The following is a 23,042-nucleotide window of genomic DNA, read 5'->3' on the forward strand; positions in this document are numbered from 1 at the left end:
GATATGTCTCTTAGGGTACCTCCACTAAAAGACAATTCCAACTAACCACATCTCTCTGTGTGTGACTCTGCTCAATTTAGAAATTCTCAGAAGAAATAATTTGTTTGATCAGTCATATCAGTCTGTATCATGTGACCAATGGAAAGGATCCTGCTATTGGTAACCCCATCATAACCAAATGGAATGAAAAAGGTAAGCTGCCCAAAGGAAGAGATTTGGGGAGACAAAAATGTCTTATTATGGAACCTAAGAAAGAGGAGAGAATCAGAGATGACAAAAGATGGGGAACAAATTTGGAGAAGAATACGATTTCAGCTCTAGAAGTGTCCAAACAGGTTACTGTGAAACATCTGATTTGGTCAGGGTCCTGGCAGAAAACAGATGGGACACTAAAATGGGGTAATTGAGGAGAGTTGAATAAAGGCACTAAGGTCAACAATGTGGGCAGGATTAATGGAAATCAACAATGGATGCAGCCTTCCAGGACTAGTAACAGTGTGGAGTCATTACCACCCTAGGCCTTCAGGAATAAGGGGAGAGAGTGGTTACTAATCTCAGAAAGAGCAGCTATAAATACAGGAAAAAGCTAAGAGAGCTGAAGCCTTCAGTAGGATGGTCTACCTGAAGCAACTCTGCAAGGAGGAACAGGGGAAATAAATATCATGACTCTCTCTTCTCATCTGCCAAGTCTTCTGCTGGTGCCTCCCATTTACTGAACCTAACCAGAAGCCAGAGAACAAGAAAACACACTGCTACAGCCCATACAAGGCAGAGACTCTCCTGGAGCAGAGCTGGATGGTAAAGAGGATGTATCTGGAGAGATTCCTTTTTCCGCTTATTGCTTCAGTGGCATGGAGAACCCAAAATGATCAAAGAACTGCCTCAAGATTTCAATTTAAATAGAACCAAGATTGTGCTCCCTGGAAGAAACATCTCCTCCTTAGGCACTAAGACCTCTGCACTCAACAAATTCAAGGTCACAACACAAGGGAAATAAAAAATGCCTTCAATGGGTCAACTGGTGTAATTCTCAGTGGTATGAGTCCCACTTCAATCCCTGGATTTCTTGACCTGTGCATCCTATGGGGGAGAAAGCACCATATACTGTTAGGTTTAAGGCGTATACTGTATATTGTAAAGCAGTACGTAACCTCACAGAAAGTTAACTCCCAGCTGGTCCTATGATCGAGCCTTTGGCAAACCATTAAGTCTATCAAGCAAACTGTCTCTGGATAATGGGGCACGTGGTAAAACAAATGATTTCCATGAGTGTGAGCCAACTGCTGCCAATTCCTTCACTTCCTTCACTGTCAGAGACTGCACCATATGGGGTATCACAGTGACGAATTAGGCATTCTGCAAGTCCAGGAACACTGATACTGGCAGACATGTTGTAGGCAAGAAAGACAAATCCACACCCAGAGTACACGTCTATCCCTAAGACAACTGCTGTCCTCTGCATGATGAAAAGCATCCAATATAATCACTTGGCCAAGTGGCACCCCCAGGGAATGGTGTCATTTTAGCTCAGCACTGGTCTCTTGCAGTTTGCCACTCAGCAGAGGCCACAGCCAGGTCATCCTTGGTAAGGGGAGGTCCATCTTTTTGAGCTCATACACAGGGTCAGTCTACACTATCATGATCGTTTTGTTCACGGGCCTATTAAGAAAGCACTGAGGTAGCACCTGGGGAAAACTGCTGACTGACACCCACAGACTGGGTTATCTCATTTATCTGCTTAGTGAAAACAATATCCATAGTGGATGCTTTCTTTTAGGCATTTACATGGAATATAAATATCATCAATTCTGTACTCATTCTGAGAATTGTCTACAGATTTATCCTGCAACATCCTTGTCACCAGTCTTTGATTCTTATTCTTTCCAACTGTCTGACCAGCAGCTAACCCAGCTGGTTAAGTCTACGACTCTGGAACAGGTTTAAGTTGTGGTCCAAGTCACTCTGGACTTAGTCTCTACAATCTACCAAAGTGAATGTTATATTTTAGAAGGCATATCTGATTTTATAATTTTACGGACTACATAACAGATGGGCAGTTTCAGATGCACAGCAACTCCATGTTCTATGTTCAGGCATCCTATCAAGTAGCAAACAAGAGCTACTTTTCAAATGGATAATAGATGTTAGAAGTCTCTAACTCCAAACCCTTAGTGCAGGTGATTCTTCTTCTGGAGCATCACACAACACCTCTACCAGTAACATTTCCAATCTACTGGGATTTGCTAGGTCATAGATGAAAAGGCAGAGTTAACTCAGACTATGACTTGGACCTGCTCCAGAGTCCCTTTTCCAGTCTCCACTCAAAACTGATTGCCTTACAGGTTACTCAGTAAATGGGACAGAGCACACCCCAATGTTGTTTGGCCCCCAAAATCCAAACAGATCCGATAAATATTACCATCCCCTTCTTAATTAGGGGTGGCCTAAGGTGAAGAAACTTGTCTGTCACTTTAGATAGGCAGGGTGACCTAAATCAAGGTCGAAGGCATGTAAGGTTCACCACACTTCCTGATCTCACTTGGTCCAGTTATTTCATTAGTGTAATGGATCACTATGACCTTCTGTGAGATATCAACATGATCAAGATCCATCAGAATTGTGACAGAGAATGTGTGAGCTGATAGCCCTAAAGAAAACCAATGAAAGTGTACTGCTGTCCCTGTAAGGTGAAGACAAACTAATTTTGATTACTTTGCGTAAAGGGATGAGGGGAAACATTTGCTAGGTTAATAGCATATCAGAGCCAGAGGTGTTGTGCTCCTCGAACATAGAGCTACATTTGGAATCACACTGAGATTGGTTATGACCAAGACCATTGCTCATGGCAATTTCAGATGTTGGGGGGTGGGGGTGGGGTGGAGAATACCATTAATCTGATCCCCCAGGGAATCCTTTTGTTTCACTATCTTGGTGTGTGTTTTGAGTAGCAGGGGGAGGGGAGGAAGCAGAGGAGTACAATTCCAGGTTTGTGCTTGACTTTTCCAAACCTAATAGCCCTCCCTCCATCAGCCAAGGGACGAATGAAAGGAATTCACCAGCTACTAAGTATTATCTAGTCCCCTTCTACGTTCTGGGAATGCGGTAAAAACCTCAGAATGGGAGGCAGCATTCCACACTACCCACTGATGACAGTCCAAGGTATCATCTGACTTCCATGGCTCCTATTCTGACCATTGTCAATGGCCTCACATTTCCATGGGGAAGAACTGAGGCACAATTTACACTGTACACCTGTAGCCTCGTTCTTCAGTGAGTTGCAATTTACAAGGTGGTTAGAGGGACAAAATGCAAGGAGCGTTACTTTTAAATTACATGGTTTATAAGAGTTTAGTAAGAATACAATTCCGGTAATAAGTTTGATGTTATGGATACTTGCCCTTCTAAAATGACAGCCAATTGGATTTCCTCTTGGGAGATTTTTCCTGTCATGTGTAGTTTTGATGAGACAGTCCACTAAGGTGCCAAGGGACAGAAATGTAACTCCAGCTAAGCCAACTGGACCCTCTCTTCAGGTTTTACAAACCTGGTCCTTTTCCTCTAGCCTGTGAAGCACTTGATTATTCTCCAATAAATCGCTCTTCTGCTTTAGTTAGCTCCAGTCAGCCTCTTACATGCAACCAAAAAACTAGCTGAAATAGGTAGAGACTGGGGCAGCTCCATGATCTTGGCAGGAGTCCATGAACTTTTTCCAAAGCTTAGTGCTTTACCTTAGTTTCTCTGTGTCATTTGATTCAAATTCTCTAAAAAGAAATGACTGGAGGAATTCCCTGGCAGTCCAGTGGTTAGGACTTTTTGCTCTTACTGCCAAGGGCCTGGGTTGGGGAACTAAGAACCTGCATGCCACACGGCGCGGCCAAAAAATATATATACACACACACACACACACACACACGCGCGCGCGCACACACACACAGAGTTCCATTTACTACATCATTTGTTCATCCCTTTTCAATAGTGGTTGGGGAAATTCTTTTATGGTTCATGTACAAAAGCAGCAAAACCATAACTTATCTCCACAGCCTGGAGTAAGCTGAAGAGTGACTAATCTACAATTAGAATAAAACACTAGATGCAGCACCCGGAAAAGCTATTATTGCTTGATCCTTAGCACGAATGTCCTAGAATTTAACCCTTGATAGATCCACATGACAACTTCACAGATAACACAACCACAGGCAGATGGGATGGAGCAGAGTAAAATAAACCTCCTTACAAGGAACAGCATAAAAGCTCAAAGAATTTTAACTGTAGAGTGCTCCGCGTCAGGGGCACATCATATAGTCGTATGCATGCGCACACACGGGGCATGGGATTAGCCTCTTATATCAAACATCTCTGCTTTAGCTTCTTTCCCCTTGGATCAAAAGTGTACCTTATAAAAAAGGCTTCCTCAGTCCAAACCTCACATCTTTTTTTCCTCCTTCCTCAACATAACTCACCCTTTTCTCTCGCAGTTTCCCTCCTGACTCCACTTCCTTTCTACTGAAATATAGCACATCTCCAAACTTAGCGCTCTTTCCCTCTCCAAGATCCACACCATGAGTGAGTGTCCTGAAGCCAAAACTACCTAATTTGTTTGAGGGGAAAACTGTTATATCCTTTATACAAGTGAGGAAACTGAGGAAATAGTAAACTTGTCCAAAGTCACTACCTAGTAAGACATTTAAACTTCTGACTCTAGAATCCATGTTTTTAACCACTATGCTACATTTTTTTGTTATCTTTTCTAATTTTGTTGTTTCCAAATAAATTTTGGGAACACTTTGCACAGTTCAGGTAAAGAAAAATTAGCATTTTGATTGAAATTGCATTATACAGAGAATTACTTTAGGACACTTTTATCACATAAACTAGCAATTTGTAAATGTATAATGAGCCAAGCTGTTTCACCTCTGCTGGTGAACTGCTAAAAACGGTGATCATCTCTTGTCCTTAGTTCAGGGAGTGGTCAATGCACACTGGTTTAATGAATGGTCTCTATCTTCAACTAACCCCCTTCTTCACTAGCTGAACCCACAAAAATACCTGCAGTTCTTTGGTGTCAGCCATACCACCCACTCTCCTTGATACTCCTTCTCAAGGGTCCTGGCTTACAGGGCTGACTGTGGCATGGCATTATCTTGATCTCTGGCTCATTTTGACTCATGTATCCCAAAACATATAATCAAAGTTTCCCTTCCCTGCTGGCCCAAAGTGCCAGACAACAAAATGTCTTTTGGTTTTCCAGAGGAAGACAGTTAACAGTAAAATTTTTAAAACTCTGTACAGACTGCTTGTTTCTAGTTGCTACTATCAAAGTTGCTGATATATTTCCAGTCTTAACTGAGTCCTCCCAAAATTCCTTCTCAGCCCATTTTTGGTTCCAAAACTCAGCCTCTAGACCTCATCTCTTGCTAATAATCCTTTAAAGCAAAGCTCAAGTATCCCCAGCCCCCATTTCCACACCCAAAACAAAACTTGCAATTAGGTGTGCTCCTGTTTTGGCTTTCTGGTAACGTGTACACACACACACACACACAGTACTTAAGATATAATGGGATGGCCTATAAGCTTAGTCTAGTGAGGAACACACACGTTACTCTTTATAACCTGATGCAAAGTCAATTAAACAGCTTAAGAAACAAAGGCTCAGAAAACCACTGTAAGAACAAGACAGTGGGTGGGGAAGCAGATTATTAAGGGACATATTCTTGAGCCCATAAAATATACGGCAGCCTAGTACAGTGAGAAAGCATCAATTAGGAGTCAGAAACCTAATTTTCAGCCCTACCCCCACCAGCTGCCTCCTGTAGTCTTGGAAAAGTCACTATTTTTTTTAGCCACAAAAATATTTACTATTTCAACAGTCTTCTAAGGGGTCTCTATGTCCCCCATCCACTCTTCAACTGTCATTAAAAAAACCAAAAAAACAAAAACAAGCATGGCTAGGAATATCAGCTCTGGAGTCAAGAATGCATAGGTTGTGCATCTGAAGTCTTTACAAAGGATACTGATAAATTACGTCACTCATAAAGACATAAAGGATGAAAATTCAGCATTGCATGCCTTTCTGAGAGAAAAGAGAAAACTGTTAAAAAACAACTTATAGTAGGAGCATTGTGTTTTCCTTTGATAAAAGTAAATATAGTGAAGTTTCTTAATAAAAAATTAATTATCCAATAAACAAAGAATGCATGGGTTGAAATCCCAGCTTCATCATTTACAAGTTATTTAACTGTCATGTGTAAATGAGAATATTATCTTCACTTCATTAAGTTACTGTATTAAATGATATTCCATGCTTAGAACACTCAGGCTCAACAAATGTTAAACGTTACCTCACCACTTTCAAAATTCTAATAATTCTGTTGCTTACAGAATCACACACAAATTCTCAAAGTAACACAAAAGCCTTCAAAAATAAGACTCCAAATTAGTAATCCCAGCTCCCATCATATTCCATTCTACTACCAGGCATTGTTCAGGAATCTGAAGCAGAGAAGCTAAGAAACTTAGACTGTACAACTACCTAGGCAGTTTTGGCTGAGTTGGTGCATCTTAACCGCAGCCACCTAATCTTATTCAATTCCCTGTGCAGATCCAAAATCCCATTCCTGAAAACTTGTGTCAAACATTCCTACAAGGTCAATGTAGACAAAACACCAAAAGTTAATATGCAGTATATGTCATCCTACCTTTAAAGTATTAAAAAATATACATTAACAAAAAAAAAAATTTGTATATATATATGTTAACTGTTATTTTAAAAGTTTACATTTTTTGAAACAATGTATCTCAAAGAAGTCTAACTGGCAAGAACAGACTTAGGCTCATATTCTTATGTATCATCTGACTACTGAAAAAAAATGGATTAAGATAACCCATCTCACATTGCTTTTCCAACAAAAATTAAAAGGATTTTAATATCCAAGTCTTTTTAAAGAAAACAATATTAATGCAACGCAAATAAGAACGTCTAACTAATAAAATTAACAACAAACCAAAGTAATTTTGTTACATAAATTAACCCATTTATTATAGGCTAGCAACGTATCAAATGGTGGCGCTTCTACTGGTCCTTCAATTCCTTCAGTCTTCTGATGGCAGACTTTACTGTGACAGCAGAAGTGGTGCTGGAAAGAGAAACAAATTTGGTTCCAAAACTAGTTAACATGTGGAATGGTAAATGAGAACTCTGCCTCACTTTGACATTACAATCTTAACGATGACGATGGCATCTATTAACAACCATGTCTTCCGAACCTGAAGAATGAGGCAATCTCATGCATCTCACTTCTCAGACAGCAGAGCGTGAAATTAACAGAAAGAATGATTGCAAGAGGCTGAATGAACTCATTAAAAGGGAGTGGACAGAATGTTAGAAGAAACTAATACATTATAAGATGGTACAACGAGAGGTACTAAGAAAACATCATCTAAGGCAGTAGAGCAGACTAAAGCACTGTGGAAATAACAGAATGTTTTACAATACTCAGGAACTGTACCTGAAAAACATATAACCATCCCACCCCATACGGTTGATGTACACTAAGTCATCTAACCGTCACAACCAGAACACCCACTTCCCATTTTCCCTTTTGTCCTCATAGAACCCCCACGAGGTACTTATTATGTATATCCACATTATCATTTTCAACATTTTCCAATATTTTACACTGCTTCAATTTTAAATTTAACAAAAATCGAAAATTTTAACTACAGTAGCTGAATCATTTTACTACGTGTAAGTAACTACTGTATTGAACAGCATGAGTCTACAACTGCCTAGAGGAAAAACATGTCATCCTTCAGGGTCAGCAATCAATCCCAAGATTAGAGGCCTTCAAGCATGGCTTGAATTTCCAGAAAAGGATAAACTCGAGCCCACACAATCAATAACCAGCATAGAGGTTTATCTCAGCAATATCACCTGGCCCTTGTCAGTCACAAAGCTGAAGAAGTTCAACCAATACTGCTTAGAATGGCAAAGGTGCGGTGGCCCAGATGGTCTCAATACATATACAGTAATAAGCTAACTGACCTCTTAATTTTTAAAAAAACAGCCTGCCATACAAGTGATCAGTAGTCAGCCCAACGGACAGACCTGTTAAAACTAGCCCATCCAGCCACAGACCTGGAATTGTGACATGGTCCACACTCTTCCAAAGAAAATAAAGAAATGGACTCACTTGTAGGTCCAGGCACCACCAGCTACTGTTTTCATGCAGGAACCACAGTGCCAAATGCCCACAGCTCGTCTCTTCATCTTGGTCTGTAAAAAACAATCATTTTTTCCTATGACCAAAGAAAAGCCTTATATTACAAACATCCAAGAATCTAAAGTTACACTAGAAAACCAAAGCTGGTGTATTTTATGAGGTTATTAATGTTTTTACTAATTTCAAGTTCTCTGGTGCAAAATTCGCATTCACCATGGTGACACTGCCAGGGATGTGAACGACACAGACAGCCCCCCTCACCCCCCCCCCAAAAAACAAAGATTACTGTAACAGCATTTCTTGCACACAGTAAACATACAAATATTTAACGAAAATCTCTAGCAACACCAGTAGACAAAACTGACAGTGCATGTTACACAAAGCAGGTCTGGCTTAGGCTGGGCCTGTTAAGTAATTTTCTCCCCTTTAGATCCCAAATAGTTTTCTTTAAATGAAAAGCGTTATGACAAAGTCTAAAGTTATAAGCAATATCCTTATCTCGTAACTGGTCACCAATAGTATGTGCAACTCTAACTGCTCACCAACTTTGAACCAGCAAACTCTTTACAAACTTCCTTCAGAAGAGGGCTCACTTCAGAAGGAAACTCCCCACCCCCCCCCCATCACCCAGAGCCCATCTTACTTTGCCACAGAAGGAGCAAGTGTACTTGGCGTGCTGGCTGATTTCAATTTTCTTCACCATTTTTCTGAGGGAGGCACCATAGCGAGTCCCATATTTACCCACGATTCCGACCTTCTTGGTGCGTTTAGCCTGTAAGAACGCGTTACGAGAGAAACCAGCGACATTAGGGCCCAGGAACGGGGAATTCACCCCTCCACCAAGTCCCGGCGCCTCCATACGCCGTTCTTCCACCCGCCCAGCCCCCGCCTGTCACCTAGCTCCCTCCATCCCACCCCATCCCGGTAAAAACAGGGCCCGTAGTGGGCCCGGTGCTCCGAAGGCATCCGGTTAACTCTACCGGACGCGCCAGCCCCCACGAAGCCGCCCCCGCCCGTCCGCCCCAGTCGGCGTCCGAGGGGAGCGGCGAGAGCACGGACGCCGGGGACACGGCACAGAGCGGGTGAGCAGAGAAAAATTAGGGCGAAGAAACCAAGAAAAGGACAGATGCAACCGGATAGACATTTAGGCCACACAGGTACCAACACTCACCATGTTACTGCAACCTAGGTCCCAGCCCAGAGAGGAAGAGGCGAAGTGCGCAGGCTTGGTTTTAGGCGCTCAAGCGGAAGTGGCGGGATGGTAGGCCCAGCTAGGAACTGAACTCTATGATCTGGAGGTTTTCGCACTCCCTGTGCCTCCTGGGTAGTACAGCCAGACTTCTCTCTCCCCGATTCACAAGTTGTAGCAGCAAACCGGGTGGCTGAAGCACTTTCACACGTCGACGTTTTCTTACACATCTCCCAAGTTGACTAAAAAAAATGCCCAACCTGAGAGTTACAAGTTGAATTTATTTGGAGCAAAATGAGGACTGCAGCCGGGGAGACAGCATCCCAGGAGACAGCATCCCAGAAAGCTTTGAGAAACTGTTCCAAAGAGGCAGGGGGGAAGATTAGTATATATGTAATCTTGGTGAAGGAGGCATACGTTAATCAAACACATATTTTGGTAGGGGGTTTCTGCTAGTCATGAGGAGCAGACGTCACCCTATAGGGACGTAGTGCTTTTCTGCATATGAGGAGATGCAAGGGTTGGGTTCATAAAATCAGATCCTGAAAACATCTAAATATTTGAAGACCTGTTCCATCCGCCCATTTCCCAAAGCACAGAGGGCCTCATTCCTGGTCTCCACCCTGAATTCCCTTCAGGGGAAGTTGAAGGTCAGCAGCTGCAGCAGCACGTGTGATTTCATCCTTGGAGTAGAGGCAGATGGCAAGTGCCAACTTATAGTTGACACACGTGAAATCCTGCAAAGCAGGTACAATTTCCTCCATTTTTATGGGCAAGATTCAGTTTTTAAGTGATTTGCCCACTGGCACTTGGCTTAGAGAGGTGCTTGAATCTTATGATTCCAAATCTGCTTTCTACATTATGCCTTCTGAAAGCGTCGGGCCCTGTGCAGGGGGCTGGCATAGAGGTGACTGAAGACCCAGGCTCCACTCTCATATAAGTTACAGTGCAGCCAGGGGAAGCCATATAATCACATTAACAAGTTATAAAACTTGATCAGAGCTCTGAAGGAAGGAAGATGTTTCCACCTGATGCTGACACGGAAGACCCTTGGGTTTCCTGAGGAAAGTCTGAGACCCGAAGGCTGGGGAGGAGTGAACATTCACGATGGACTTTGGTCTTTCTGCTTCTCCGTCTCAGTTCTGATGGCCTGCTTTCTGCTTCATTTCAGAATCCACTCACACGGCCCCATGCTTGGCTGTCAGGTCCCTGCCTGAAATCTTAAGCCCCAGCAGATCATTCTTTAACCATATCTATTACCTTTCCTTCCAGCTCTCTCAAAAGGGTCAGCAGAGAAGAGCCAGGTTTCTGGTTAAGGCTAGGAAGTGAAGATATGTTCAGTGAAGTGGCTGGGAACACATAGTACACACTCTAGAAAATTTTGCTGCCTTTTCTCGGAAAGTGGTTAGGTCAGAGGAGAGCAAGCTCAGAGAATTTTGAAATAAAAGTGTAAGAGAGGATCCATGATTTAGGAGCCAAGAAAGACCATGAGGGCTGAAAGGCATTGTGGGACTACTTGACCTTGTTTCCAATCAGAACTCTGGTAACAAATGGCTTCAGTTCACAAATGATTTTGCATGTGTTCATGGCTCCTCACAAGTATATTAAAAGCACCTTGCAGACAGGTATATACTCTGTATTTCATACAGTTATCATCTTTCAACCCTTCAAGATTTGAGTGCAGGACAGGTAGAATTGTTACTGACCAGGGTTCTTTGTCTCCTTAATCAATAGAAATTGATCAGAGGCCAGATAAGAAACTCAGGCAAGGCTTTACTGGGGCCCCTGCAGCAGCAGCAGAGTGAGAACAAACAACAGTTTCCCTTGCTTGCTCCCTCCCTAAGGGAGCGGGGGTGGGGTGTATGGGGCGAGGTAGCGCTGTGTCCAGGGGTTGGGCCGAAGGGGTGGCTTAGGTGGTGGTGTGTGCACGGGGCATGTGCTGTACACTGCTTTTGCTCAGGGCTCTTCAGAAGTGGCAGTTGGGTTTTTTGGTCTCTTTGTATCTTTTGTCCAGAATTTGCCCCAACTGCACATGCACGCAGTTATTTTTAGTCCCATATAGTTTCTCTGTATTTTGTTGCTCAAGGAGAGGCTTGTCCAGGTGAAAGCACCGCAGCAAAGGTCCCAGATCCTAGCCTGTCTCAGAATCACTGGGCTCAAAGCAGCAGAAGTGATCATAGTAATGCCCCCTGGCACGTGCGGAAAGGCACCATATGCTGGGCACTGTTCTGAGTATTTTACATGGATGTTCACATTTACTTTTCACTATGATCCTCTGAGATAGGAAGAATCATTATCTTCATTATTAGGATCAAGAGAGGAGGTCTTATGTAATGGTTGGGAACATAGGTCGGGTTTCAAAGCAGGGCTCTGCTATTTACTCCTTGTGAGACCTCTGACAAGTTATTTTACTTTTCTCTGCATCGGTTTCCTCAACTGTAAAATCTGAATAATTATAATACCTACCTCATGTTGTTGTTGTAAAGAGCCAATGAGTTAGGGCTTCCTAGGTGGCACAGTGGTTGAGAATCTGCCTGCCAATGCAGGGGACACGGGTTTGATCCCTGTTCCAGGAAGATCCCACATGCCTCGGAGCAACTAAGCCCGTGCGCCACAGCTGTTGAGCCTGCACTTTAGAGCCCGTGAGCCACAACTGTTGAGCCCATGTGCTGCACCTACTGAAGCCCACGTGCCTAGAGCCCGTGCTCCGCAACAAGAGAAGCCACGGCAATGAGGAGCCCACGCACCACAACAAAGAGTAGCAACTAAAGAAAGCCCGCGCACAGCAAAAAAGACCCAACACAGCCAAATAAATAAATAAATTTATTTAAAAAAAAAAGAGCCAATGACTTAAACGCATGACAAGTGTTTAGCACAGTGCCTGGAACATAGGAAACACTATGCAGTTGTAACTATTACTGTTATTTCAGATGCAGAAACTACCACTCAGAGAACTTACGTACTTTGTCCAAGGACACACAGCAATGTGGTGGAACTAGAACTCAAATCCATGTCTATCTGATCCCAAAGTAAGTTCTCTTAATGATTGGCTTATATGAATCCAAGTCATAATACTTAGTGCACTGAAAAAAACCATAGCAGAGAACATTCTTAACTTGAAATCGGGTGTCTGGCACTCAGTCCAGGGCGGGCTCTGTGACTACCTTGTGGTATGACTTTGGGTTAGCCATGGTCCCTGCGTGGTCTGGAGAACCATCTCCCTGCCTCCCAGCAGTGACCATCTTTACAATGAGAGGCTGGACCAAGATAACCTCCAAGGTCACATCCAGCTCTTGTGTTCTGTGATTCCGGGAAGAGTTTCCAGACTTTGAGTCTGTTGGGGCAGCTGACTGACCAAACAATTTGTGTTGTCACCATCCTGTAGAGATTTTTGTGGAACAAAAGCAGTTCTCTCTTTACCCTCCCCGATCTGTTATGCCAGCTCTGGCTATGTAATTCCAGAGAAAAAGCAAAAATCTACTTTTCTGTGGTTGTGGGTAGTGGAAATATTTAAATTGAGTTTTGTCTTTATACATTTCTGCATTTCCTAATTATCTCTTATAATGAGTATGTATTTATAATTGGAGAAAAAAATTTTGAAGTCCATTAGCAATGAGTACACCTAGCACTCAGATCTTGGTTTCTAATATCATTCCACAATGAAAGGAACCAGGGCCCCTTGGAGAAATGACCGATTCTAGGACTGGGGCAGAATATATACAACATGATCCTGGAGCGTCTCGTAGTGCCAGAAAATAGAGGAGTGCTCAGAACACAAAAAACAAAACAAACAAAAACCCCTACTGTGATGGAGCTATGTGAAAGAGACATGGCAACCAATTGGAAGAACTCCCAATGGATAAGTCTGGAAAGTTTTGAGCAAAATGTAAAGTTTTATTGATTTTAACCCAAAGTAGAAAATAACTGTCCATAAGTCCATGCTGATAGAAATAAATGATTGAATAAATAAATAAATGGGGGAGAAGAGGCAAATCTCTCTTGCAGAAGAATTCTAAATAGTTTATGTGGATTCTGTGCCCTCTAGGGAGGGGGATAGAACTCCTCACTCCTTGAGTGTGGGCTGTGCAGAGTGACTCCTCCCAAAGAGCACAATATGGAAAAGGGGAAAAAAGAGTAACTTTAGAGTGGAGAAACCTGCCAAGCAAGTCAAGGTCACTACCAACAGTCTAAAACCATGGAGAGACTGTGTTCTGATATGATGTGATGACAGTGGCACTTTACTTTTGTGATCCACCTCCCCCCAAACCTAAAACCCCAGTCTAACCATGAAAAAAAAAATCAGACAAATTCCAATAGAGGGGTGTCCTACAAAATACTTGACTAGTACTCCCCAAAACTGTTAATATCATAAAAAACAAGACAGCCTGAGAAACTGTCACAGCCAAGGGGAGCTTAAGGAGATGTGACGACTAAATGTAAAAAAGACGTTAGGTAAAAACTAAGGAGCTCTGAATAAACTATGGATTTAAGTTAATAATAATGTATCAATATTGGCTCATTGATTATAATGAATGTACCTTACTGATGTAAGGTGTTAACGGGGGAACTGGGTGAGAGATTATATGGGAACTGTGTGTGCTATCTCTTCAATTTTTTTTTATAAATCTACAAGTTTTCTAGAAATAAAGTCTATTTGAAAAACAACAACAAGCCAAGGTCACCACAAGTCAACTCCGTGAAGACAGGGCCTCGGTTGTCCACGTGCGCGTCCTAGGACGGAGCACGGAGCTGGCACATCAGTGGTGGTGCATATGTGTTGAGTAGGGAAGGGTTACCTTGGATAGTGTAATGGTGATGATGGGCTTTAGGGGTTTTAAAGGGTTTTATTTGTCTGGGCTTCTCTGCCTTACAAGGTCAATCTATGTATGTTAGAACTAAAAAAGGCTTTCAAGATAATATAGCTCCAACTGGAAACTGAGGCCCAGGGAGGTCAGGTGAATTGTCCAAGGTCATACAGCCAATAAATGACTTCCAGACCAGTGCTCTTTCTACTACATCACAAGATTCAAGCTGTTTCCTCAGCCGTAAAATGAGTATACCATAGCTTGTAAGGTTCTTGGGAAGATTAAATAACTTCTCTGAAGCACGGGGTGGGCATTTCTAAATGATGGTTGTCCTTATTGTTGAGATGATATGATGATGATGATACCTGATTTCAGTGTCTCTTGTTGCCTTTTCAGTCTTGTTTTCTGTCCTGCCACATTCAGGGAGCTTTGACAGGTCTGCTTTCCACTTTCCCTTAAAAATATGCCCATCTCTTTTCTCCTTAATTTCTTTAGGTTGAACACAATGAGACTGTTATAGTCATGGCTACTTCCACCTACTACCCAGCTACCACCGACGGAGTAGAGTGTGCTCAGCATCCCTCAGTTTCACCAGAGGCTAAACACACACACACACACACACACACACACATACACACACACTTGCTCCAATGGAGCAAGTCTCTCCTCCTCCAGAAGAGAAACATGCTGTCTTTGGGGGAGGGTTTCTGGAAACCTCTCCACCCAAACTATGCCCTGTCTCCAGAAAACTGTAAATTAAAATGTATTGTTGCAAAAAAATGAGACTGGTGAAGGAGTATTGAGAAACAAGCACTTGGGAGTTCCCTGGTGGTCTGGTAGTTAGGACTTGGTGCTTTTACTGCGGTGGCCAGAGTTCAATCCCTGGTCAGGGAACTAAGATGCTGCAAGCTGTGCAGCATGGCCAAAGCAAACAAACAACCAAAACCAACAAAAAAACAAGCACTCTCATGGTCTTCCTGTTCCAATCTGTGCCTCTAGGCCAGGCAGGAGCAGTGCTCACTTGTCCCCGGGGGGTGGGTAAGCACGGCCAGCCTTGCACTGGGGCAGGCTGAGCTGAATTGAGCTCTCCTAGGCTGGCTCTAGAGTCTAGTTCAGATCATCTTTTAGCACATTTACCATCTCCCACCCCATCTCCTACATAGCCTCCTATGTCTCTGGCCTTCAAAGGGACAGAGAGAGAGAGCAAGAGAAGAGAGGCCACGTGAGTAGAAATGCAGTAGAGTGGCTGAAAATGAGACACTCCATTAGAAGAGGAAATCGTTCCTGTTCCAAGCAATTTTTTCAAAACAGAACAATTCTCTTGAAATAGCAAGCCTGAGGATGTACAAATAGCACTCTCATGAAATCAGCTCTAAGTGGCTTTAGAGAATCGTGCGTGGAGTCTCAACTTGTCTTCTCTGTGGGCTAATGAATCTCCACCCGCAACAGAGGGCCATCAGGCGTAGAGGCTGTTAACTGTGATATGTACCCATGAACGTCTCAGTTAAAAGCACTGCTGAGTCACCTCTCCTCCTCGGGGGCCCTCAACATTCGCTTTTTGCCTTTAGAAAAATAAATAAGTTCAAAGTTGCCTCCAGAGAAGAGTTCTTTCAGCTGCTGCGTCAACTAGTTCTCTTGGAGGCACATGGAACATTTTATTCTTGGAAGAAGTCTGAGGTGCGAGCATCATCCTACATTGATCTCACGCTGGACACAGAAAGGGCTTATCCCAGAGTCCCGGGGCCATGTTGTTTCTTCACCTTGTGCCTGAAGAGCTCTTGCTCGCCCTTCATTGGTGGCTACAGACAAGAGGGAAATCTGCACAGAACTGTCAAGAGTCCCGTAGGCCCAGCTCCACCGGGAAGAGCTGACTCAGCATGCGGAGGGACAGGCTGCCAAGGCCAAGGCCTGGACACCTGGAAAGAATCAGGTGTCTGAAATGGATTCAGCACAGGGATTCGTTCTTTCCTCTCTTCTCTCTACAAATTTATTTTAAATTCATTCTAGTAGTTTTTTTTTTAATTAATTTTTATTTATTTATTTATTTTATTGGCTGTGTTGGGTCTTTTTGCTGTGCCCGGGCTTTCTTTTTAGTTGCAGTGAGTGGGGGCTACTCTTCGTTGTGGTGCGCAGGCTCCTTATTGCCGTGGCTTCTCTTGCTGCGGAGCACGGGCTCTAGGCACGTGGGCTTCAGTAGTTGCAGCACATGGGCTCAGTAGTTGTGGCTCACGGCCTCTAAAGCTCAGGCTCAACAGCTGTGGCACACGGGCTTAGTTGCTCCGCGGCATGTGGGATCTTCCTGGAACAGGGATTGAATCCGTATCTCCTGCATTAGCAGGCGAATTCTCAACCACAGTGCCACCTAGGAAGGCCAGTTGTTTGTTTTTTTGAACGGACATTTCGTAGAGGATTAACACCAGCTGTAAATCCATCAGGGTGGGAGTTACTTGGCAACTCTTAAAAGGGATAAGGGAGATGAATATGAAACAATGGCCACATATATTATGTAAAGTGAGCCATTATCAGTATGGAGAGTGTGATATAATTTTCATAAAAACAAATTCTATGTATACTTACACAGATTTGAATGCCTCGGAAATAAGTTACCAATGGCTTCATCCCAAGTTGTTTATATTACTTATTACCTTTAGGAAATAGGGCTAAGAGTAGGAGGGATGAGGATGTAGGACTTTCATTGTTTTATTTAGACATTTCTAGATTAGTTAGTTTTTATATAGAATTTATAGTAGTGAATAGAGCAGTGGATGAAGGGACAGGCTTTTCAATAAGTGGTGCTGAGCTAATTGCATATTCACATGGAAAAAAATTAACCTTGACCTTACCTCACTTCATGTGCAAAAATAAACTCCAGGTGGATTGTAGATCTAAAGATCAAAAGCAAAACAATAAAGCATCTAGAAGATATTATATTCATAACTTTGGGGTCATGGTTACACAGGTTTTTATTTTATAATATATTGTTAAGCTATAAATTTGTTTCATGAACTCTTTTGTATATTCTATTTCATCCCCCAAAAGAGGGGTTAAAAGAAAAAGGAAAAGTGCTTGGTACTCAATATATCTGTTGAATGTGTTGGGGCTGGGGTGGGATGTGGGCAGGGGTGTTACAAAAGCAAATAACTGTTAGCTGTCATAATACCCCAAAGACCGTGACTCACAGGCTTCTCAATGCTTTCTGCTATGGTGAGGAATCCATTTCCTTTGCCAAGCAGCGCCCACCCCCCCGCCCCGTGAAAACACTACACCAAAATAAAACATAGATATGAGAGACTGTGCCAGTGAATCCCCTTTAAGCTTCTAAGCCTTTTTTTTTCACCTTGTAATCCTGAACTTTGTAAGACGTCAGAGGATAGGGTAAAAAAATAAGGTTAGACATGTCAGAGAAGCTAATGGATGTTAAGATTCAGAAGTAAATATGTATAGTTAAAAGCCTATGGCAGAATCTGAGATTTTTAGAGATGTCCTTGGAGCCAAGGGAAAATGAAGATGTTAAAGTTTTTATGATCATTTTATTCCCATTTGAACGCTAAGAAATGACTGTAACTGGAAGTATGACCACTTCTTCCTCCCATAGGTAACTTAGACTCAAAAAGCACAGTGAGAGTAAAAGCTAAAATTGAGATAGCTCTGGTCATTTCTTTTCATCTTTTTCCCCCTCCAGCAAATTGTCATTAACTTATCATTACACAGGAGCTGTGTAATAATTACACATTTTTTAGCTTGTGAAATACCAGGCCTAACAATATTAACTATGATTAGTTCAGTTCTCTGAATAGTCTGTGAATTGTTTGGTTAGTCTGTCTGTCTGTCTGTCTATCTCTCTTTCTTTTCTTTTTCGGTCACACCATGCAGCTTGTGGGATCTTAGTTCCCCGATCAGGGATCGAGCACGTGCCCTCTGCAGTGGAAAACACGGAGTCCTAACCACTGGACTGCCAGGGAATTCCCCCTTTTTTTTTTCTTTTTCTTTTTTAGTTTTAAATTTTTTTCAAGACTATAATTTTGCACATAACTTTCGAACTGTCTTGAATGTACTATTCCTCCCTTAACCCATCATTATGAACATTTCTTAAGCATCCTTTACGTTTTAAAGTAGAAAACAGGGGCTTCCCTGGTGGCACAGTGGTTAAGAATTTGCCTGCCAATGCAGGGGTCACGGGTTCATGCCCTGGTCCGGGAAGATCCCACATGCCATGCAGCAACTAAGCCCATGTGCCACAACTACTGAAGCCTGCACACCTAGAGCCTGTGCTCCACAACAAGAAAAGTCACTGCAATGAGAAGCCCGCGCACTGCAATGAAGAGTAGCCCCCAATCGCCGTAATTAGAGAAAGTCCACACGCAGCAACAAAGACCCAATGCAGCCAAAATAAATAAAATAAAATAAAAATAAATTAAATAAAAATTTTTTTAAAAAGTAGAAAATAGAAAAAAAAAATGGACATGCACCACATTTTTTATTACAAATCTCTGGGGTTTGGGGTAAGGTAGGAGTTGACAAACTTAGAGCCAAATCAAGCTGGCTACATGTTTTTGTAAATAAAAGTTTACTGGGCCAGAAAAAAAACGGGGATGTCCACTCCTCAAGCTGCATGATGTAGGCGCGTGGAGCAGAGGCTCTGGAGAGGCACTGGGGCCGGCCCAGAAGAAATACTCCTTTCTAAAACTCTCTCAGGATCTGTGGTCCAAAACCTTTCTGCTTCTTGGCCCTTAACGCATTCCTAACGATTTTTCCCTAATGAAGTGACTCTCTTGTTTCCACTAATGAACCCCCAAGACTGCGAAAATCACATGGGCAAAGCTGATATAGGATTGCCAGCATTTCTTTTTGCATAGGTTCTGTCCCTTGGGCCACCTCCCAGCAGGCCATCCAGTGCACAAGTGACTGTGTCCTTCTCCATATCTGCATTGCTTACCGTGTCCACTGCAGGTTATGAAACTCCAAGGCCAACAGCCATGAAGTGGTGATGTAATTGGCTTTTCAGAGCTCCCACTCAGGAAGGGACTTAATACAGCTTATTTGATGAAACAGCAGCTGTATGTTAATCACTCTTAGGAAAATATTTAAGTTCCTATATAGGGGGAAATTGTAGTAAAATTTAGATAGACCATCCTTTGTCCTCTGGAAGCTTCCAACAAGACTAGTCATTGTTCTAGACAAACGTGTTGAGCTAGGACAACTCACAAAATTAAAAAATAAAATACAGAACCGGGAGTGAGATGGTGTGAAACAACTTCTGGCGGCCCAAAGGAGAGCCCAGATGAGAGTTCTCTCCCAGGCTTTCGGCCTTGGATTTTCTCCAGACAACCATGGGTCGTTCTTACGTCGGCAGGTGATAAGGAAACAAAAGTCCTGATTATTTGTGGAGCTCTGGGGCCCCAGCCGAGCGTCTCACAGCAGGATAAGCCGGCAGATGCAGGCTCAGCTGCTAATCTCCACAATCCTCGGAGAGACAGAAGAAGCAACTCACACCCCCTTCGACTTAGGTGTTCAGGCTGGACTTTCTGAAGAGCTCTGACTCTGCGGGAAAGCCAGGAGCAGCAGATCAACACAGTGATTAAGCACTGTCACCAAAGGCCAAATTTGATGGAGGAAAGCAGAAAGGTCAGCATCTTCCCAGTTATTTCCTCAGGTTGGGGTTTACAGAGGACATGACCCCCAGTCCAGGCTGTGCTGAGAGGTCAGTAAGCCTGAACAGCGGTGAGGGGGTTGGGGGGCCCCCAAAGATCCCCTCTCTCAACTGGAGCTGTCTGGGAGCCCAGGAAAGGGCACTCAAAGGGATGAGAAAGGGGTGCATTTCAGGGTCTTGTTCTGGTTTGTGGAGCAGAGAGGCAGCCGGGGGTCTGCAGGAGGCCAGTGCAGGTTCAGAGCCAGGGCTGAGCCTCTCGGGAGGGCGGCCGTGTGCCAAACTGTTCACAGCACCTCCCTCCCCTAAAGCACTGTGGGCCTCCTGCCGTGGCAGAATGGCACACCGACACCTAGAGTGGGCGCTGGGGCGGGGGGGGGGGGGGGGGGGGAGGGCGGCGCAGGGTGGGGCCGCCTGGCTGCAGGCTCTGCTCTGCCTCTTCCCAGCTGAGATGCCCTCAGCTCAATTTCTGCATCTGCACAATGAAAATTTACCTTCCCCCGAGGTGGTGTTCACTGTGTCAATACATGATAAACGCTCAACCTGGTCAGTGTCCCGCCATCTCGGACACACTGCAAAACCATCCGGGGCTAACAAACAGTCCACACACCATCACAAGGCAGCTTTTGCTGCCGCCAAGAATACTGGGCTCACTGCAAGCCCTCGCTTACACCTGGCCCCCCCGTCTCCCCACAACACCAATTAAAGCAGCAACTCCTTCGTTTTTGAACACATATATATAAAAAAAAAAAATCCCCTCCTGGACACCCATTCGGGTCTCCTTCTCCTCTTCCCAAGCTTGGCTTTCGGTCACATCTGCTTTTCTCCTGAAGCTACTGGACCCTCAGATGATCTCATCCAGCCCCATGACTACAAACACCATTTATATCAGGTGGAGGCAGAACCGGGAGACTCAGATACCCTACTGCCTACGGAACATCTCCGCTTGGACCTTGCTACAGGCTGGGTTTTCCAGAAACACAGAGATGGAGTTTGGGGTGCAAGATGTTTACTAGAGATCACCTGTGAAAGGAAGGGGGGAAGCAGGGCAGGGCACAGGGCAGTGAGCTGCGAGGCAGGCCTGGCAGAGCCGCCGACAACCCCGCATGGAGGGGGAGCCCTGCGGTGTCCCGCATCAGATCCACCTCTTCAGTCACCGGTGCAGGCTGCCCCGGGAAGGGCGTAACTTCAGACAAAGTGGCTTTCTGCGGCCTGAGACTACCCAGAAGTTGTGGCCAGGTGGAGGCTATTTGCTGACTGCACTTCTGAGGCTGGGCAGCAAGTCCCTCCTCCAAGGGGAAGCTGGGCGGGTGTCTGCAGGGGCTGCCACGGATTGTCCAGTGGCCACCTTAAACTCAGCAAGTCCACAACCAACCCTTGATTTCACCCTGCCTCCCAACTTTTTCTCCCTTTTTTATTTTAATCTCAAAGTGGCCAAGAGCACTATCACTTTGCTGAGGCAAAACACCACGTCTCAAAACTGACTCTTCCTCAAATGCCCATGGGCAATCCAAGTCCTTTCAGCTTCACCTCCAAGACACATCCAGATCCCAGTCACGTCTCACCTCCCGCACACTGCTCCCTTTGGCCCACCCCAGCAGCTCCCCCGCGGTCAGCTGCAAGAGCTCGGTAGCCCCTCCTACCCAACCAGTCCCTCTGCTTATCCTTCCTGATCTCTTTCCTACACACAAACTGGTTGATTTTTTAAAAATATAATCGGATTGCCTCATACCCCTGCTCAAAACCAGTCAGTGGCTTCCACGCATGTTCAGAATGGAATCCAACTCCTTACCAGGACCCAAGAGCACTTCATCATCTGGCCCGTCTCGCTTCCATGTCATTACCTTACTCTTCCCATGTGATACTCTACTCCCCTCACCCCTCTCTAAACCTGCACTGCCAACATAGGCGCCACCAGCCACAAGTGGCCACTGCGCACTTGAAAAGTGGCTAGTCCAAACTGAGGTGTGCTGTTATTGGTGTCAAACACACACTGGATCTTGAAGACTTCCTGTGAAAAAGAGAATAAAATTTTCTCAATAATTGTTTTAATAGTGCTTATGTTGAAATGACAGTATTTTGAATATACTGGGTTAAAATATTACTAATTTGATCCTTCTTTATTTATTTATTTTTATTTATAATTTTTTGGGGGGGTACACCAGGTTCAATCATCTGTCTTTATACACATATCCCCGTATTCCCTCCCTTCCTTGACTCCCCCCCAAGTCCCCCCCACCCTCCCCGCCCCAGTCCTCTAAGGCATCTTCCATCCTCGAGTTGGACTCCCTTTGTTATACAACAACTTCCCACTGACTATCTATTTTACAGTTAGTAGTATATATATGTCTGCGCTACTCTCTCACTTCGTCTCAGCTTCCCCTTCACCCCCCGCCCCCTCCCAAACCTCGAGCTCTCCAGTCCATTTTTCGTATCTGCGTCCTTGCTCTTGTCACTGAGTTCGTCAGTACCATTTTTAGATTCCGTATATGTGAGTTAGCATACAATATTTGTCCTTCTCTTTCTGACTTACTTCACTCTGTATGACAGACTGTAGTTCTATCCACCTCATTACATATAGCTCCATCTCATCCCTTTTTTTTTTGATCCTTCACTTTTAAAAATAAATTTTTATTTTAAATTTAATTTAGGAAATTAAAATCGCATATGTGCCCTGTGTTAGATTTCTATTGCACAGTGCTGCTCTAAACCAGGGGTGAGCAAACTATGGGCCAAATCCTGCCCTCTGCCCGTTTCTGTATGGGCTGTGAGCCAAGTAGGTTTTACATTTTTAAATGGTTGAAAACAAAAAACTAGTCATTTGTGACACATGAGAATTATAAGTTCAAAATTCCATGTCCAGAACAGAGTTCTACTGGAAAAGAGCCACATCACTTGTTTCTGGCTTATCTGATGGTTGACTTTGCACGATAGCAGCAGCGCTGAGTAGTTCCAACCCAGACATCCTGGCCCGTAAAGCCAAAATTAATTACTATCTGGTTATTTACAGCCCTGCTCTAAACCCTTAGCTTACTTTATTTTTCTTCATAGAACACACAGCTATTGCCTCTCCTGTTATATGATAACCTTGGCAAAGGCGTGTACCCTCTTCTTTTGTTTAGTGAATTGCTGCCAACACCTGGAACGGTGCCTGGCACATATTAGGTTCTCTATAAATATTT

The 23,042-nt window shown here is 43.8% G+C and overlaps 1 protein-coding gene across 1 annotated transcript; it reads right to left on the minus strand.

Moving 5' to 3' along the window:
• Positions 1-7,006: 7,006 nt before the first annotated feature.
• RPL37A (ribosomal protein L37a) lies at positions 7,007-9,507 on the minus strand. The gene is made up of 4 exons (XM_057745488.1): positions 9,391-9,507; positions 8,863-8,991; positions 8,190-8,272; positions 7,007-7,133 (listed from the first exon to the last, which is right to left on the minus strand). The coding sequence occupies exons 1-4, from the start codon at positions 9,391-9,393 to the stop codon at positions 7,070-7,072; spliced, it is 279 nt and encodes a 92-aa protein (XP_057601471.1). The 5' UTR covers positions 9,394-9,507; the 3' UTR covers positions 7,007-7,069.
• Positions 9,508-23,042: the final 13,535 nt, after the last annotated feature.

The sequence above is a fragment of the Hippopotamus amphibius genome, chromosome 8 (assembly GCF_030028045.1).
Source record: "Hippopotamus amphibius kiboko isolate mHipAmp2 chromosome 8, mHipAmp2.hap2, whole genome shotgun sequence".
Lineage (NCBI taxonomy): Eukaryota > Metazoa > Chordata > Mammalia > Artiodactyla > Hippopotamidae > Hippopotamus > Hippopotamus amphibius.